Source organism: Tetrao urogallus (genome assembly GCF_951394365.1).
Source record: "Tetrao urogallus genome assembly, chromosome: 10".
NCBI classification, from domain to species: Eukaryota; Metazoa; Chordata; class Aves; order Galliformes; family Phasianidae; genus Tetrao; species Tetrao urogallus.
In genome coordinates this window covers 16708388-16726672 of record NC_136823.1, presented here as the reverse complement: position 1 = coordinate 16726672, position 18285 = coordinate 16708388, and the positions used below count along the sequence as shown (strand labels likewise).

At 41.1% G+C, this 18285-nt stretch overlaps 1 protein-coding gene across 1 annotated transcript in view; it reads left to right on the top strand.

Moving 5' to 3' along the window:
• Nucleotides 1–1459: 1459 nt before the first annotated feature.
• SHQ1 (SHQ1, H/ACA ribonucleoprotein assembly factor) overlaps nt 1460–18285 on the top strand; it is a gene marked incomplete at both ends in the record, with an annotated part of 36159 nt that continues 19333 nt past the window's right edge. The window contains 9 exons of the mRNA XM_079540485.1: nt 1460–1602; nt 2504–2568; nt 3341–3463; nt 4662–4813; nt 5736–5848; nt 6776–6900; nt 14113–14267; nt 14964–15017; nt 16810–16933. Coding sequence (XP_079396611.1) covers nt 1460–1602; nt 2504–2568; nt 3341–3463; nt 4662–4813; nt 5736–5848; nt 6776–6900; nt 14113–14267; nt 14964–15017; nt 16810–16933 — 1054 coding nt within the window. The remainder of the gene's footprint in view (nt 1603–2503; nt 2569–3340; nt 3464–4661; nt 4814–5735; nt 5849–6775; nt 6901–14112; nt 14268–14963; nt 15018–16809; nt 16934–18285) is intronic.

Below are 18285 nucleotides of genomic sequence, written 5' to 3'. Positions count from 1 at the left end.
ATAAAGTTCTGCTCGTGTCAGGGTTCGGTGCAGCGAAGGGCGCGTGTGGATGGACGAGCGGGGGGAGGTGAGCGGGGACGCGGGCTGCCCGAGGAACGGGCGGCTGCTGCGCGCGTCCCACAGCCCGGCTGCCCGTCCCTCGGCTGCTGGATTGTATCGGGACCGGCTGCAGAACAGCGAAGGACTACGAGCATTGAGATGCTGGGACTTCGGTACGCCTTTTCATCTCTTTTCTCCTCCCTTCGTGGTTGATGTTCAGCGTCTGATCGCGGAATCGTCTGAGTTGGAAAGGACTTTTAAATGTCATCTCACCCAACAGCCCCACAGCGGACAGCAGCGGTCAGCCTGACAGCGAATGCCCGCAGGGCGCTCCCAAATACATTCTAATAGCCGGCCTCGCAAAATCCCGTGGCGCTGAGGTCACCGAGTTCTCGCCGAGCTGTAGGCTGGGCGGCAGGCTGGTTCAGGCGCGGCAGCCAAGAGCACCGGCACACGCTGCCGTGCATGGCGAGAACAGCTCGGGTACCGCCCTGTCCGCGGGGATGCGTAGGGTTGGGCCGGGTGATTTTTTTCCACACAACACATCTGTGTGACTCGGCACTCATCCCCGCATGGCTGATGGAGGTCGGACACCTCGCACCCTGCCGCCGCTGGTTTCATAAAGTCTCTACTCGAAACCCCTCAAGCCCACGCGCAGCGCGGCCAAATCCCCCTCGCGCAGCGTGAGGCGCAACCGCGCGCCGCTCCCGCCGTTCTCTGCGGGCGGGCGGCCCTCGGGGCGGAGCCCTTCCTGCGCATGCGCGCCGCCCGCCTCGGCCCCACAAGGCGCGGTGAGAGGCGCGCGGGTGGTGGGAGTTGCTCGGCCGGGGCGGGAGGGCGCGGAGCAGAAGTGTGAGCGGGCGCTCGGAGCTGCCGGCTGGAGCGCTGAGCTGCGGCCTCCGCGTTTGTCCGGTGAGGAGCGGCGGGGCGGTTTGTGGCTCCCTCTCGTGTGCTCCGGATCTGGGGCCCCGAGATCGGGCGCAGCCCTCGTGCTGCGGGCCGGTGCGGTGTGCTCGCTGTGTGCTGCTGGCTTTCGCTGTGAGGTGTTGGTTTATGGTCAGCTCGCTGCGGGGTTTGAAGCAGAACTTACGGAAGCTGACATTCTGGGACTGGATGTGATGTGCCTGTAATGAGTGTAATTAATTCCATGTGCTCCAAATGTTTCTGTTTGTTGATGTAAAATTGTTTTCTTGCGGTGCAGCAAGGTGATACCTTCAGGTCATCAGTGGGAATGCATTTTTTTATTGTGCTCTTTTCATAAATATTTTCCCCTTGACTCTGCAGGAATCAGAAATGGCCTTAGAGAGTCCTCACACACGCTTCTTAGTGCTATAAAGCAGCAGCTGCAGTGATCTTTTCCTGTTCCCCTCTTTTACAGGGTTGTATTCCTGCTGGCAGGTTCTCCTGTGCTGGATTCATCATGATAACCCCAGATTTTGAGCTGAGCCAGGATCCAGATTTTCTTACAATAATCATCAGAGTGCCTTATGCAAGAGTGTCAGAGCTTGACTTGTTCTTTGAAGGGGAAGACTTTAAGTTTTATGTGAAGCCTTACTTTCTTAGGTGAGTAGTGAAAGCATTTCAAAGCCATTGGACTTGATAAAATAAATGTTGGTAGAAAATACCTTTGTTTTGGGTCCTTCTTGAATGATCCTTGTCTATTGCTCTTATGCTGTAGGCTGCACACAGCCTGTTTTCTGCATGGAATTGTTTCTATGGATCTGGTATATTTGTTTCCAGGTGTTAAGTCACCTTAAAATTTAAAAACTTAAAAAACTAAATTTTTACTTTTATGTGAATGTTGATTTTTAGTAATGAACTGACAGCTGAATTCTTTGAATGCACTGAAGTGTTACAGGGTGTGTCTCTTCCCCATCGAGAGTCAGATACAATATATTTTGTGAAGGAAGAATCTGATACATTCCTGATAAATCCATGTGGTGTAGGTGCCAGGGAATGATGTTCCTAGCTTTGTCTTTTAGCCAGTTCATTGCTGTGCTATAGGAATGGAATGATCATCAGCTCAGTATGGAAGATTTGAGAGAACCTTTGGTCTGTAAGAGCTGGTGAGCCATTAACCCTTCTTATTTTCTATTTCCTGTTTTGTTGGATGTACTTCTATAAATATATTAGTAGACTCAAAGGGTTTTATGAGTTCAGTGGAAAGCTCTGAGTTGGCTGTCTCATGTCCTGTCACTATGAAATTAATTTAGAGTTTTTAAAACACAGAATCTTCCAAATGCTGCAGATAGTGCCAAGGGTGTTGTGTCTGTGCTGGCTGTGACTTTGTCATTGATTTAGAGCCACAGAGAGATTTTTACTTCATAACTTCCATTATTACTAACAGGAATCATATAGTTATTTGTGCTGCCTTTGGAATGTGCCTTACATTTTTATGTGCTGAAATGTGAGGTTGCAGAATTAGTTAGGCATTCAATGAGACATTTGTTTTTTTTTCATCCAGACTGACACTTCCTGGAAGAGTAGTAGAAAATGGCAGAGAAAAGGCATCTTATGATACAGACAAAGGTATCATTTACTATTTTTAGTATAGTTGTCTTGAAAAATACTCTTCACTTACTTGTTTCTGTGCATTTTCACTGCAAGAAAACTTTAGCAAAGTGTGTGATCCTGTAAATAAGCCTAACTTCTCCTATGTTACGTGGTATTAAAAGAAAAAGAAACTTGCTGAGGATTTGTTGTATGTAGGCTATCATTAAGCTCAAATGACATGCAACTGTCCTAATCATGAAATGGTTCAAGCCCATTGGAGGCAAGCATGCCATTGTTAAAACATGTAAAATCTTCCAAGTCTGTGAAGAAGAGTAGCAGTAAGCAGAAGTAAGATAGTCCTGAGGCATTCTCCTCTCTAAGATTTAAGAGAGAACACTTCAGCCACACTGCTGGAAAGTGTTTCTGGAATAAAGCACCTTTTGAAACAAGTGTATTCATAAACAAAAAGGCCTACAAAGCTTTTGTTTCATACTTGAAACAATAATCAGAAGGTTGAATGGCTTCCTATAGTTATCTGCTGAGGACAATCCATTGAAGTTTGTTTCTGTTGGTTGTGTGGGTGACCACAGTTCGTTAAATAATCTCTTTCATGCTGTAATATCTTTGATTTTTGTGAAATTTGTTATGGGAGTTTAAAAACACGCGTGCAGGTTGGTGCATAATAAATTGCTACTTGCATGTATCTCAGTTTCCATGAACCTATCTCAATAGAGGAGAAAATGAGCATTTTTGTTTGTCTTGATTATTTTAATGTGATAATAACTATGTTCTGCCTTTACTATATAAGGGACTTTTACAATTCAGTTACCTAAGGAGAGTCCTGGGCAGTATTTTGAAGGACTGGACATGCTGACATCTCTTTTAGCACCGAAGAAATCAAGGACAGCAAAACCTTTAGTGGAGGAGATAGGTACGACAAAAACTTACTTATGCTATCAGTATAGGTACAAAATGAAATAGCTATGGAAATAGATCTCCCTAGTAATTAATAAAAAGTGTAATTCTGATATTGACTAGACCAAGGTAGAAGCAGAGTTTGAATGAATCTGGAATTATTGTGGATTATTGAAAGGAATGTCTTGTAAGAGTTGATGCATGTTCTATCTGTAGGCTTAGTTATGATAACTCTTTTTCAAAACGTGTTTAACATATGCTAATCCTCTGCAGATCTTTGTACCCCTCTAGTGGCTGTATGATAAACACAATGTGAATCTTCTGCAAGATAGCACAACTGGCTCTAAGGGCAGAAGCTAATTAAAACCACACATTCTAGTGGATGACTTGATTAACATAAGTACTTTTCAGAAAATGTGACCATGTTTAATTTTGTGGGTATCTGCCTTACATCATAGATAACTTAATTATGTTCCCCTTGTGGTTCTCTTAGAATAAAATCCAAATCTTGCTGAAATCACTGGAACAATTGTTTGACATTGAGCATGTATTCTCAAAGCTTTAGCTTTCCTGGTCTCTATTCTTGAAAATCTTTGAATTCTAGAGCAGGACCTGTGGCTCACTGATGTGTGCATCTGTTCTCTTAAACACTTGAGTAACCTGTGCTTTTTTTCTGTAGTTCACCAAACTCTTTTGTAATAGCAGCAGTCTAGTCCAACAGTCCAATGTGAACATGCAGGCTTGTGCCACCCTTCAGGGTTAGGATGGAATTGGAAAATGAGGCTTGTGTGTTCAAGCAGTGACATTTTGCATGTTACAGGTGGTAAGAGTTACACTTTTGGCAAGGCTGCCCTTTGCAGAGGGAGGCAGCAAAGGTCCAACAACTCTGAACGTCCACAGTTAGAAATTCGAGTGTTGCACCAATGGAGGGAACATATTTGGCTTCCTGCATTCTTGCCTGGTTTACTGCATCGGGGAATTCTCAGGTTGTTCTCACTCGACTAGATAAGATAAAATGGATTTGAAGTTGTGTGGTTCATGTTTTACTTCTTTTCCCCTTCTGTTTTCTTTAAGTTATAGTTAGCCAAGTGTTGCAAGAGTTTTCTTAAAAGATGAAATAAAAAATGCTTATTTTGTTATCAATGTTTGCCTTTCTTTAAATCATATGTATTCCTTGCATGAGTTTTCTTTCTCTGATCATGCAATGTACCCAGGTGTCCCTGCTGATTTGGAGGAGGAGGAAGAGGAAGAATTTGACTGGGAAGTAGAGCAGACCCTTCATAAAGAAGCTGCAGAAGGCCCTCTGTCACTGCAGTGCTACTATGGATTTGGGAATCTGCGCTCAGGGGTGTTCCAGCGGCTGCAGGTAGATGCATGCCTTTTTTTCCTGTCATGAAAGTTCCAAGTACCTTCCTCTTTGGGTGGCCTTCCTGGGTCATTCTGTAGCCAGGAGGAGATTGTTAGGTAACAGTTCTTCTCCTTTGCCCAGTTCTCAGTATACTTCTTTCATGGATTAGTTGGTAGAACAGGATCTTCAAAATGTCCTTACTATGTCCCTGTATGTTCAGCTGTTCATTTTCTTTGTAAACAGACAAAAGCTAATCTACAACCAGTAACATGCTAGGTAGGATAATTTTCATAGCATACAGAGCTTTTATTGAAGTAGTGGATTATATTTCTTTAATTTTCTACTTAAATTCTTTCACCAAGTGATTTAAGAAGTAGCCATTTAAAACAAATTGTATAACTTTGTAAATCATTACTGCATGAATTGTAATCATTTAAGGTCTGAGGGCAGAATGATTGCTGTGTAGAGAAAGTATTTGTATTCTGTTAGGATATATACACTGGCTTAATACTGTGAAATTTCTGAAGTAGTCAATTTCTCATCAGCATTAGTGTAACTCTACATCCTGGTGTTCCAAAGGCACTGCAATTGCCTGTTGATTAATGTATGGCCACTTCAGAGTGGAGAAGTCATAAGAACAATATTTGATTTTTAATCTCTTTGTGGTTGTGTATTTTTGCCAAACAGTACAATTTTCATAATAGTGTGAAATAACCTGGCTGCCTTATGGTAAATAAGCCTTAATATAATTCATAACATTTGAAGGTGCCTTAGAATTGGTGATTATTGCCTCTGCTTGAAGCCTTGATGTTTTAGCTGTACAACAGAGACTGAATTTGAAAGATATGACAGGAAAATCAAACATCCTTCCTAAACTTTTACTAAAGGAATCTTGCTCACTTGATCTGTGGCTTTATCACCTCCCTTTTGTTGCACCAAGGATGAACTTGGTGATGTTATAGATGTTAAGGATCCAGACCAAACTCCAACAGATGAACGTAGGATGAAGCGCCTAGAAGCTGAAGCTGCCAAGTTTGATCCTGATCATTACCTGTGAGTACTGATTTATTTCACCTGGTAAAAAATACTTCACTTGAAATGTATTTGCCTTCCCTATGGATGCTTGGGTTTAAAATGACTTTTGGAAATAATGACTTCACTTTTCATCTGCCTTTGTCTCCTTAGACTGGGCGATGTGGGATAGTCAAAGTGTGACATTGACACAAGGCATTCTTTCTTGTTTTGAGGTTACTCTGTTGTTTAATTAAGCTTGGAAGTCAGTTGGTACTCAAGCAGTTCTGCTGTGAACTGTGACTTCAAGGAGAATCTATGCAAGCTAATATGTGTATATTTGAGACACCTAAGGAAGGCATAAAAAATCAGTGTGAGGATAAGCCAAACTGCAGTCTGTGTTCAGTAGTTTAGGCATCTTTTGGTATGATAAAGTATTAAGAAATGTGTTTTTTCTCTATTCTCAGTATTTATACTATAGTTTGACTTGAAGAGAAAGCTAGAATGATAAGAGAAGGCTTAGAACTTAAATCCTTTAATATAAATCCTTGCAGACTTAATATATTGATATTTTACTACTACTGCTTTGTGCTGGGATGTGCCTCTTCCGTAATCAACGTACAACACTTCCTTTTCCACCTTGCAAAGGCATGTGTTTGTTTACTTAAAGGTCAGTCCTTATCTCTGCTTTCTTTGCTCTTTAGCCACACACCATTTCTCTCCAAAGTATACTTATTTGAAAATGAGCAAACTTACCAATAAAGTCAAGTTTGCTGCTGGTGTGGCACTATGAGGAAGCCTTCTCTTTGGAGTAACATCTCTTAAGGTTAAAGAACAGATGGTGATCAGGTTTGTTCTTATTTTTTAGAGTTGTATGTGTAAGCTTTGGAAAGCACCCTGGAGCGAAGTTAAGTATATACTGTGTGTGCATTGATAGATACTCACATGGAGTTACCTTTTCTATCCCAGAGCTGACTTCTTTGAAGATGAAGCTATTCAGCACATCTTGAAGTACAAACCATGGTGGGTTGATGCTCGTGAGAAAATGATGGCCTTGCAGGGGGAAAGTAGTCAGAGTGACAGTCCGACATCTGGTGAGAACACTGTATATTTATCTGTTACTGAATGATATTTGCTGTGGAGCCTTGTTATGTTCTAGGTTATCATTCTTCAAGGAAAAAAAGTATTATTTTGCTCTACAATCTTGAGTCTAGAAGAAAAGTATCCTGTTACTATCCTTCTGCTTTTTGAGGGACATTTATATACTGAAGTATTTAGTTCTTGGTGTAGTGTGATCTCTTTGGTGTCTGTAATAAGTTTTGGAGTGAGCTGTTGTTAGAGGCCATTTTAGAGTTTCATATCTTTATGGAAGAAAGTGTCTTTCAAGAGTATGCTGTGAGCCTCAAAACTTCAGAGGAGCTGCCAGGGTCGGCAAGTCGTGGCATCTGAACACAAATCAGATTTGTCTTTCTGCTCACAGATGAGCCAACAAACGTTCCTGCTTCTTGTCCCACTCTCCACTTTTTTCTTTTAATCCAGACTTTAAGTGGTTGTTCCTTTCCTAGTTGTGTTTTCAAAAGAATAGTAGTTTGAACTGGTATTTGTGCGCACTTAAAAGTATGGTGTAGACACTTGACAGTGAGTTTGAGAATCAGCTGTGGATGATTGAACTGTTATCAGCCTTTATCTCTATTTGATGAGTGTCTGTAGAATACTTCATTTCATTTACACAGTGTCACAGATGTTCATGGTACTTACATTGTACTGCTGTTTTTATGGCTCCTAGTGCTTTGTCAAGGGAAAAATGGGTTGGTTTCAGGCTTAGCAGATGACCTTGTAACAGTACTGTTAACAGAGCACAGATAACCTTTCTGAACACAATGATTGCAGAGAGTATGCTAAGTTACTATGCACATTCTTTTATTCTCCTTTGCTCATTTCCTCTACAGTATGAAAACACTGTTTCTGAGGTTGATAATGATAATCTGGTTAGCAGAGGTGCTGTAACAGATGTTATATTAGTCCACTAATAATACCTGCACTTTCACATTCCCTATGAGAGTATAACAAAGGAATTTAAGTTCCTTGTGTTTTACTGTGAATGTAATCTGATCTTCATTTCTGATCTCTTCACTCTTTGAATCCAGAAATTAATTATATCTGCCATTAGCATGTAGTTCAGAAAGCGTTGGACAATGGTACTAGAGGCTTGAAAACAGAACAGCAAGGAGTTCTTTTGTTTTTATCCATTCACTCCTTTAGTAAGTGAAATATTCATCACGTTTGTCTGTGCCAAGGGATTTAAGAAAAATGAAGAGCTGCTGGATGGTTTTATTGATAAAGACTGTTCCTTTTATTCCAAATCAAAGTTCTGAAGAAAAACACGTGCACAGATTTTGGACTTCTGGGGCAGCAGCAACAATAGGGAAAGTGCACGAAAACCTGGCAAGCCTACTGATTAAGGTTAGACAGAAACTGGGGCTATGCAGAGGGTTACTTCTTCTCTAAGTGATTTGTTAAAACCAGCTTCTTTCCATGATAAAGTTGACTAAAAAACTTTGTGTGACCTTCATGTTGCAAAGCCTTTTGTGGTTTTGGAGATCTTGAGTAAATTTAGCAGGAGTGACCATCTGTCTTTGGGTTGCAAAATAACAATCTCCATAAGCCCTCCCATGCCCCTCAACTTAGACCTCAGTTCTGATAACATTGTTTGAATGGTAGCAGCAGACTGATGGCAAGCAGCAAGTAAGGACCTGAAACCATTGGAGGTTCTTAAACCCGAATGAGTTGTGGTGAGAGAAATCGCCATCAGAGGGAGTACAGGTTCCACTCGAAGTGCCCTTATGTGGAGATAAAGGCAAGAGGGAGCCCAGCCTGTTTGTTCTGGGATCTGATGAAGAATAGGGTGGGTTCCAGGTGTTCTTGTATTGTTTTTACGCTTTATTGCTGGAGCAATCTTGCATTATATCCCTTAGAATTGGGGAGAAATCTGAGTGTATTAAGCCAAGGTTGTTACGTGCCTGAAAGGATAAGGAGGCTGTTGCTGGTGGTAGTGTGTGCTTGGAGTAAGAAGCCTTTGAACACTAGAGCTCAGCTATGAAGTGCAAAACCGAAGCTGCATACTGCAGTGTGTTGTAAGATGTGTTATTGAAGCGACATGTAGTGATTCTTTGAGCCTGTTTAATTACTCACCTGCTAAGTGTCAGGTCAAACTTATTTCTGTAATAACCAGAGGACTACTGCATCTGATTATGTTTATATCTGTCGTAAGGGTGTGGAGGAGGAAAAAACAAAGCCTTCATGTGGTAAGGAGTGCCTAGGTTTAATCTTTGTCTTTAGTCTTTAGGCTGCTCTTGGTGCTGCCTTTGCAGTATCCCCACAGCAGAAGAGCTCTAGAGGTCTCAAGTATCTGCCTCCTTCAAGTTCTGTGAAAATGGCCCCACAAACAGCAGAACAAGTACCTTCATTAAATCTTCCCTGCCATCTTCCAGATATTGTGGAATTCTTGAAGGACAGAGATGTTATCAGTGTGTCAGCACTGCAGGAAGTTGGTGACCTTTCATACCTAATCAGGAAGTGAACTGTTGGAGCACAAGGGACGAATCAATAGAAAATCTGCTTTGTTTGTTCTGTTACTCACAGGTTTAAGTTTGCAGTGATTTAAGGCAGCATCCAACACTGGGATGTGTTGGATTGCTTGTCCTAAATAAAGTCCCTTAGCATCTTTCTAGTCAGAGCAGTGATGCCTGTTTTCTTTTCATATCTTGGCAAGAGCTTGAGGAAGAAACATGTTTGGTACTGATTAAAATCAAAAACTGACTTGATTCCTGGTTTATGTACTTTCTACTGGCTAATCTTCCCCTATGCCTAGTGCTGCCAGTTTCTGACCAGCAGAAAAGTACTCATGTAAAATCTTAGTACTGTGGCACAGTGTTTCAGTTAGAAGTTGCTGAGCTCTAAATGTTAAGTTTCCTTTGAGCAAGTGATGGAATGTAACACCTGGCCTGACAGGCCCATGAGCAAGGCTGTGCTTCTGCTGGACGGCTGGACAAGCTGATTTTCAGATGTCCTCTCTGACCTAAAGTTTCTGTGGTTCTAGGAGGCTGAGCACTCAGTTGGCTCCTTCTAGGGAGCATGTTTCATCTGAGTACCCCTAACATTTAGAGTGGTGAGTTTCACAGCAGTCTTGAGCTGCATGTGTTACATGGGACTGATTGCTGAATACCCCAAACCTTATCTAGAATTTAGGTGATGTGATCTTTATAAAATTTCACCCTACTGTAACAAAACACCCTGTGAGTGTCAGACCTGCTCACCTTGCTTAGAGATTAGGTTGTACTTCGCTGACAGTTGGGTTCTGTCAGTGATGAATGGCTTATACAAAATAAGAAAACAAAGTACATCGTGAGTAAGGGTGATCTTGGTAGTATTGTCTAATGGTAAGTTTATGATATTAATTTGTATGATTCCTTTATACATCCATGAATGAACATGCAGTTATGCTGTTGCAGGAAGATGTGTGGTTTAGGCACCAGCAAATGTACAAATTATTTTAAAATCAAACTTAAGAAAATCTGCAGACTTAAGATTTCAGATGCTGCTTTTCACATTATTGCTTTAATTGTTGTGGAGGTGTTGTTAGATAAAGCATTGGTAATTCCAGTGTACAAAATACAGGCTTAGCATAGCAGTGCAGTAATTATGATTTTACTTGTTTTGATAATCTCCTGCTATGCACTTTTATTTTTGAAATGTGAAAACAAAGTAGGTGGTGATTTTGACATGTTAATAATTAGTTCCAGGCCTGGATAATTTATATCTTAGTCTTTGAGGAATGGATAGATCTTTGTTTGTAAACTTGAATTATTTTCCCTGGAGATTTATTTTATTAAGAACACCTGGTGCTTTGCAGTAAGCTAACGAACATCTTGCCATGTTTACCTTTGGGAGTTGTCTGATTTTACATCTTTGCTCTTGTCTAGTAGACTTGTTTTCAGCTGTTATGGTCCAGTTGTATACATTGCAATGCTTCAGAGTTTGTGTTCAAAGAAGAAAAAGCTCTTTCATGAGAGGGATTTCATGAAATTCACTAAACTGAGTTTCTGTGTTTTCTACTTAAGTGTGGTTCGCATGTATGTATTCCTCTGGAATAGAGATCTTAGGAAATGTAAGATTTTTGTAATGGAGTGCAAGTTATGGCCTGAAACAGTGATTGAGCACCTGGTGAGAAGGCAGGGCCAACCCAGGGGAGCTTAGCTGCATGCAATGTACCTGAGTGATGGAAGGGATGGAGCCAGGATGCACCCCCTCCCAGACCTCATCTAAGGGTTGGCAGTGGAGGCAAGGGGATTTTGCTGGAGGTCCCTGTGTGCCTGAGGCCTTCTGAAGGTAAGCAAATGCTTTCCTTCATTTCTGTGCCCATGGCTGTTGTGTTTGAGCAAATCCTCACTTGCTGCAGCCTTGGACCTTGCTGCTCTGCTGTCGTTGCTGTGCTTTCCATTGTGTTACAGATTTGATAGTAAAACATTTAAACATGTCGTTGCTCTCAGCACTGGGCTGTTTCTTAACTGATGATTGTTATCACATGGGTTGATTTTGATGAGTGTCTATGAGACTAACTTCCACCTGAAGGACACTGACTAAGAGCAGTGCTATGTGGGTTCTCAGTGGCTTATCCAATTCTGAACATAATGGTATGATATGTGGAGAAGAACAGTAGTTGCATTCCTGGTATGTGTACATCTTGACTGTTAACTGCAGAAAGCAGGTTGAGTTGAACTGGAGCCACGAGAGCCCAGGGTAAGTGCTCTGCATTCATCAGAAGTCCTGTTGTCTGCGATAGGTGCTCCTGCTAAGGAGGAGTTCCTTGGTTCCTCTGTAAGAAACTGCTCTACTGTTGTGAAGCTCTGTGCAGTGCAGCAAGCTGTGTAGAGGCAGAGCATTCACAGCTGTGTTTCTCCATTACAGAAACACTACAAAAACCACTTAAGGTCTGGTTTTACAGAGATCACGGGCAGCAAAGAGCTGTTGAAGAGAGTCATTGAAAGTGATCTTAAGCTTTGTGACTGTGATCTGGGGTAGCAGCCTTTGCTTACAGACCTGTCTAGTTTTTATTTAGGATTTCTTTTTCCTCTTTAGCTTTGGTTTCACCTCATTTTGTTTCCCTTCAGGGTGAAAGCACTGTTTGCATATGTTTTAATAATGAATGGTGTGTTTGCCCAAGAAGGGGTTTTCAGTGGAAAGCTTGCTGTGATTGAAGATACTTTTTTTTATTCCCAGTTGCACCTCGTTCTACCTATCAGGCCCTGATGTGATACTTCCTTATGTCCCTCTGCGGCCACTTACAAAGTGGGTTTATGCAATGTTCTTCTGAACTTTTTTCAGATATGCTCCAACACTGCACATATAGCTGTATGGAGAGCTTTAATACAGAGATGACTTGCTGAGCAGTCAGCAATCAGCATGCTTGAAGAACCTACCAAGAAATTCTCTGGTAGAATGCAGATTTATGCTCTGTATTGGTGATTTAGGGGATGATACTGAACTGCGTTGCATTAATGAAAAAACTCAGAATTAGCATACCTTTGCTAAATTGCCATTTTGTATTTGATTGTAGCAAATGGAAGAGATCAGCTTTCTTTAGATGACATAAAAGTGGGAAGTTTTTTGTGGGAGCCTGTAAATAAATGGAAGCTGGCTTGACTCCAGGGAAATGTTCAGCTCGTAAAGAAGTTTCTGCAGGAATTTAAATCAAGTATTTCATGGCTATGAAGCTGATAGAAACAATAAGAAAGTTCATAAAGGAGAAACGCTCGAAACTGTTTTTCCTAATTTGTAATTTGATGCTTTGAGATGAGGTGTGCGCATATGTATGTGCCTTTGGCATCAGAGGGGTTTGTTTCAAAAGTCATAAAAGGAGCCTCAGACAGCTCCTGGGATAGAGGCAACCTCGCATCCCTGAGAGAGCATGGGTTGTGTGCAGTGGTTTGAGGACAAACACCTCTAAGCACATTTGTGTTCTGCTCCCTATCCTAAGGATGATGAGCAAGGGATGGAAGCAGCAGCTTGGCTGTCTGGTTTAGCTAGGTACAGCAGGGGCAGGTTCTGGTGTTGCTGGTACTTGCTCATGTGAAGGAATGGGACTTTGCAGTGCAGCAGAGTATCTGCTGACATGCTGTAGCATGGTGCTTTGTCACTTTGTGGCTGACCAAGATGTGCCTGCTACATCTCTGAGACTCAGGAGATCAGAGCTTACTGACTGTAATGCCTGTGCTCCATGCTGCCCTGGATGGAGACCTCTTAGCTCAGGCTTCTGGCTGCTTTAATTTTCTGAATGACTACTTGATTTCCTTCAGGTTTGTGTGGAGATGGCTTTTAGTCAGTTATCTACTTAATCTCTGCTGTTATTTTAAGGTAATTCTGCCATCCTCTCTGAAGTGCTTGGAGTACTCTTTAGGAGCTTTACCATTCAGTGTTCTCTCTCAGCTCTTCATGCCCATACCACAGCTCCCTGGAGAACTGCTGTGATGCATTATCACTGCATGACAGCTGTGGTAGTGGTGGTGTTTTCCTCCTTCTGAAACACAGAGAAGGTTCTGGGTGAGACGGTTCGTTGGTTTGGCTCAGTGCAGCCGTTTTGAACTGAAAGGGGTATGCTGAACATAAACCAGATGTGATGGTTGCTGGCACTGTAAACCACAGCTCTTTGGAAGGAGCTGCTGTTTGTACTGACATCAGTAGGCATAGGATTTTGATTTTTTTTTTTTTTTTTTTTTTTGCTCTCCTTTAGATGTCAGAAAGATTTAAGCAAACAGTGTAAATGAAGCTCCTAAATCTCTGCCTAAGTCTCAAGGCAAAATTAATGAGGTTTAAGAATACAAAGAACTGTATATTTCTTTTTCATCCTTCTGTTTCTTTAGTTCTTAGTCTTCTGAAATAACAAATGCATTTGTTCTTGCTTTCCTGTCTTTCTCGTACACTGTGGACTTGAAGTAGTTTCCTGAGGTCTCAGTTGTGTATTTGTCTCTGCAAGACATTCGTGCACCCATGTAAATCCTTGGTGCTTTCAGAGGGCTTTGTGGTTGCTGGTGTTACACACAGTGCTTGGCAGGCTGGAAATTCACTTTGAAAAGACTATTACAGAATTTAATAATGAAAGTAAGAACGATTTAGACTCTTTTGAGTGATAAATGACTTGTGATTAGTAATGCTGCTTCTTAAAGAGACTATCAAAGTAGTATGATCACCTTTTAAAATGAAAGTGTCAGCTTTAAATTCATAATCAATTATCCTTTTACTTTTTGTAGTGATCTTCTCTGAGGAAGAGAGAGAACAGCTGAGGAAGTTCACAAATAAGTCCTATCTTCTGGATAAAAGAAGTCGTCATCATGTGTATCTTGGTTTAATTGATATCCTTCTGGCATATTGCTATGAAATCTGTGTCAATGAAGGAGACAAAAATGTAAGAATATAAAAAACAGAATGCACGATACTGCAAGTGAGTGAGGAACTCATACCAATCTTGATGCTTTTTGCAAGAGCTTTGTATGATATGTGTGGAAAACACGTTGTCTTTCTTTGGCTTCTATTTAACAGGAGAACCAAGACATTGAGGCCACACAAATCTTTACTAGAGCCAGGATTATGGATCTAGGCTTCCTGGCTCTTAGCTTTAATCATCCCACCAGACCACGCTACCACAGAGATATTATGAATCTGTCACCCTTTAAGAATAATGACACTTTGTTTACTGCTGGCTTTAGGATCCTCTCTGAAAGCCAGAGTCTTGAGCTGTTTTTACAAAGCAAGGCATTTTAGCTTGAGCTGTTTTGATGTATTGGACAGATTTAAGCTTCTGCGCTTGCTAAAAAGGGACAGAATTCCCTTAAAATGCTGCACCAATGAAAGAATAGTTGTGTTTTAAAGGCTTTGTGCATGAGCTAGATATTCCCAATATAGAAACCTTTTCACTTAACATCTGCATTGCAATACAGTTTTTAATAGTGTCCTGTGACCATTTCAGTGCATGCAATATAATTACTCCTTTACATTCACAAAGGTTCTTAAATTGCTGCCAGAACTTTATCTTAAGTAATTTGCCAGTGGTCTTGAATATGGAATTAGATAATACTTATGTTATGCTCTCTGCTTAAATCAGGTTGAATCATCTTGGAATGTCAGGAAACTGAGTGCAACATTGTGCTGGCTGGAGGTAAGTTTAAAAAATATATTTTGTGCCTTGTATTTGGTGTGTTTTTTGTTTTTGGCCATGTGTGCATCTCTCTACTTAAGGCAAGAAAATGAGCATTGTAGCTCCTTGATCAGAAGTTGTAGATCTCTTCCCTTTTAGCTGGCTAAAGCAATGCTGTGTGTTAAGATGGAGAAGGTGTAAAAAGCAGGGGTTGTGATTTCTTTTGTCCTACAAGGCCTGCTCTGTTGGCAGGCCACAGTTAAGCAGTTTATTGGCCACTTCTGAGAGTTTTGCTGCTGCACTTTTCTTCAGCCTTCTTAGTTCATTGGTCTGTGCTTCTAGCTTGCTCCTCTTGGCTGCAAATGAGGTGGCTTCTGGCATCTCTGTTCCACTGCTTGGCTTCAGGTTGTGCTGGAGAGCAGCTGGGAAGCCCAGAAGCATCTGCAAACCCAGTGATAGGAAATGTTCTTACAGGGCATAACTTGGCCAGCAGGCCACTACTTCTCATGTGGGCAGCAAGCTATAAGGGCCTGTTCGTCCCTCATCCCTGATATTACCAAGCCAGGTTCTCAGTTTGCAGGAGCAAATGTGAGATTTCTGCCAGGGCATTTGGGTTCAGTCCCACGATCATTTCTAGGAGTGGGAGATGTTACATCTGGTAATAAGAATGTGCTCTGCTGACTGCTGATGTAGCAGTGTTCATTTGTGTAGCTGTGTTCTGCAGTCAGAGTACACTTGAAGTACAGCGATTTCCCCGAACTCCTGAATTTCCCCAGTTCTGTGTCCTAGCACAGAGGATGAGTGCACACAGATCTCCTTCAGTAATGTAGCAGTTCTTGGCGCAGCCTGTGCCAACAGTATACTTCACACCCAGCAAATGCAGTCTCCTGGCACCAAGCTGTTAATATCTATATCTGTTCCACTAACCATGTAGAGGCGGGTGTTTGCATCAATCTGTAAACAAGATTGCCTCAGCTATGGGCTGTTGGAACTGACTGCCATACACATACACACCTTAGGCTCTAAATATTAAATAAAATAGAAATGATTGAAGACCTTATTGGTGATCTGTTAAAATGAAAATTGGGTTGAGGTATGTAGTGATAGAATGCAAAAAAAGTGCTCACTAACAACAAAGCATTTTTATTTTAATAAATGGTGAGCTCAAGATGCAATAAGTATCTTTATTTGAGCTCGTAAATGGAATATATTTTCTTTTGAAAATGAAACCACTGTCTTAAGAGTGTGTAATAACTCACTAATTTGTCTGGTCTGAGTAAATTAGGAGTCTTCCTCACTGTTAGAGGAGGGCAGTGAGCTGCTTTCCCTGGGCAGATGTTTATCCTGTCTTAAATATCTGTAGTCTTCATGAGGCAGATTCTTGTATCGTTTTTAGGGATCTTATATGTACACATGTATTTTGTTAATATCATGTGGTTTTAATTTTTTCTATATTCTTAAAAGGCTTTTTATAGCTTCCCTTTATATACATAGTAATGTGAGGCAGATGTAATTTATTGCTTTAATTTAAAGAATGGCAAAGGCTTAGGTTAGATGTTTAATGTTCCCTCAATTCTATTTTTAATACAAAACCACCAAAATGTATAGAACTTCTGTTATCTTGCCATGCAAGCTAAATGTGAGTATCTTATTCCTATTTTTAGTATGTTGATTTTCGAAGTACAGATTTCAGATGCATAATGCCTAAAACTGTGCTTTTTGTTTATTCTGCTGTGACTTTTTATCTAAGAAAAAGTAGTTCTTTGTGTTGAAAGATACAGAGACTAATTGAGATTTTTCCCCTGACACACAGTGTTTCACTAGCATTCATGATGTCCTGGTATCTTTTGGGAGAAGGGTGGTGTGCTATCCACTGTACAGACATTTTGGATTGGTGACACGTGCCTTCAATGATACAGTCATGATACTGCAGCTGGGTAAGTTTGTGTTCTTTAAAAAAAAAAAAAATCTTTGTAATTTTTTGGGCCACTTTCACCAGAACTTGATGGCCACGTTCCTGAAAGTTTTCTGTTTTGGGGGCTTGGGAGACAATAAAACTGGTGTACTTACCAGGAAAGAGCCTGTGAAGCCACTTGTTTACTGTGCAGTGGATGCAGTTGTGGTCTGAGTTCGTTCCAGAGAGTGTTATGAATATCAAGGTTTTAGGGCCAGGCTGGATGGGACTTGGAGAAACCTCGTCTAGAGGAGGTGTTCCTGCCTACAGCAGGGGGCTGGAACTAGATGGTCTTAGAAGTCCCTTCCAAACCATTCTATGATCTCAACCTTGGGAAAAGCTCTGATCAGAGCTAGTATCTTAATTAGATGTAGTCCAACTGTGTTTTGTGAAGCTTTAGGAGAAAGGTCTTCAATGAAAACTAGAGTGTCTGTGTTGAGCAGGAAGGAGCTGAGTTTGGCTAGAACTGCAACTCCTCCAATGACAGACCTGTTAAGGCCCATGAATATCATCTAAAATTCTGATTTATGAAGGAAGACTTGTTGAGACTTAGTGTCATAGTCACTAATTTACATTGTTACATGGCAGATGAGTAAATGTAGTGGATGTTGTAAATGATTCAGGCTGGCAGCTTGACAGCTAGAACCAAAAAGTTTAGCAAAATCTTAATTCCACATATAATTTCTTCTTAAAAGAGCATACTTCACTGTAGTCAAAATAGTTGAGTTTGACAAGCCTGGCTTGACAAGCATTGAAGGTGATAGAATCTCAAGTTCATCACTTATACTTGGGATTCTTTCTTTTGCATTCTATCCTAACTTTACATCAGTTGTTTCTGTTCCAGACCAGTGTTACTATTTCAGTTCTGTTTGCTTTATGCTTTGCAGGTCTTTTCTCTACCCTGCCATCTTGTGTGTCTCTTTTCACTTTCATTCTCTGTCAATATTTTTCAGCCTGGATGTGCTGAACAACAAAAACACAAACTTTGTGCTCAGACAGCAGGGGGAGTTCTGATCTCTTTTTTTGTATATATTCTGTAAAATGTAATTTCATCCATGTTGAGGTTTCATAGCCTAGGAGGAGCCTGTCTCTTGGGAGGAGGTTATTAGATTCCATTTGCAGTAGTGGTTATTTTCATTTGAATGTTTTTCTTTTTCCCCTCATTAAGCAGGGAACTTTTTTTTAGTGTTCCAGCACTTAACCCCTTAGCAACATTCAAGCTAAGGTAGGTGATTCCAGCTAATTGAGTTACATTACCCAGTTCTCTTCACAGTGATTCACTGCCTATAGAGAAGAACTGACTGCAGACTTCTGTCTCTGGCATAAGATAATGTT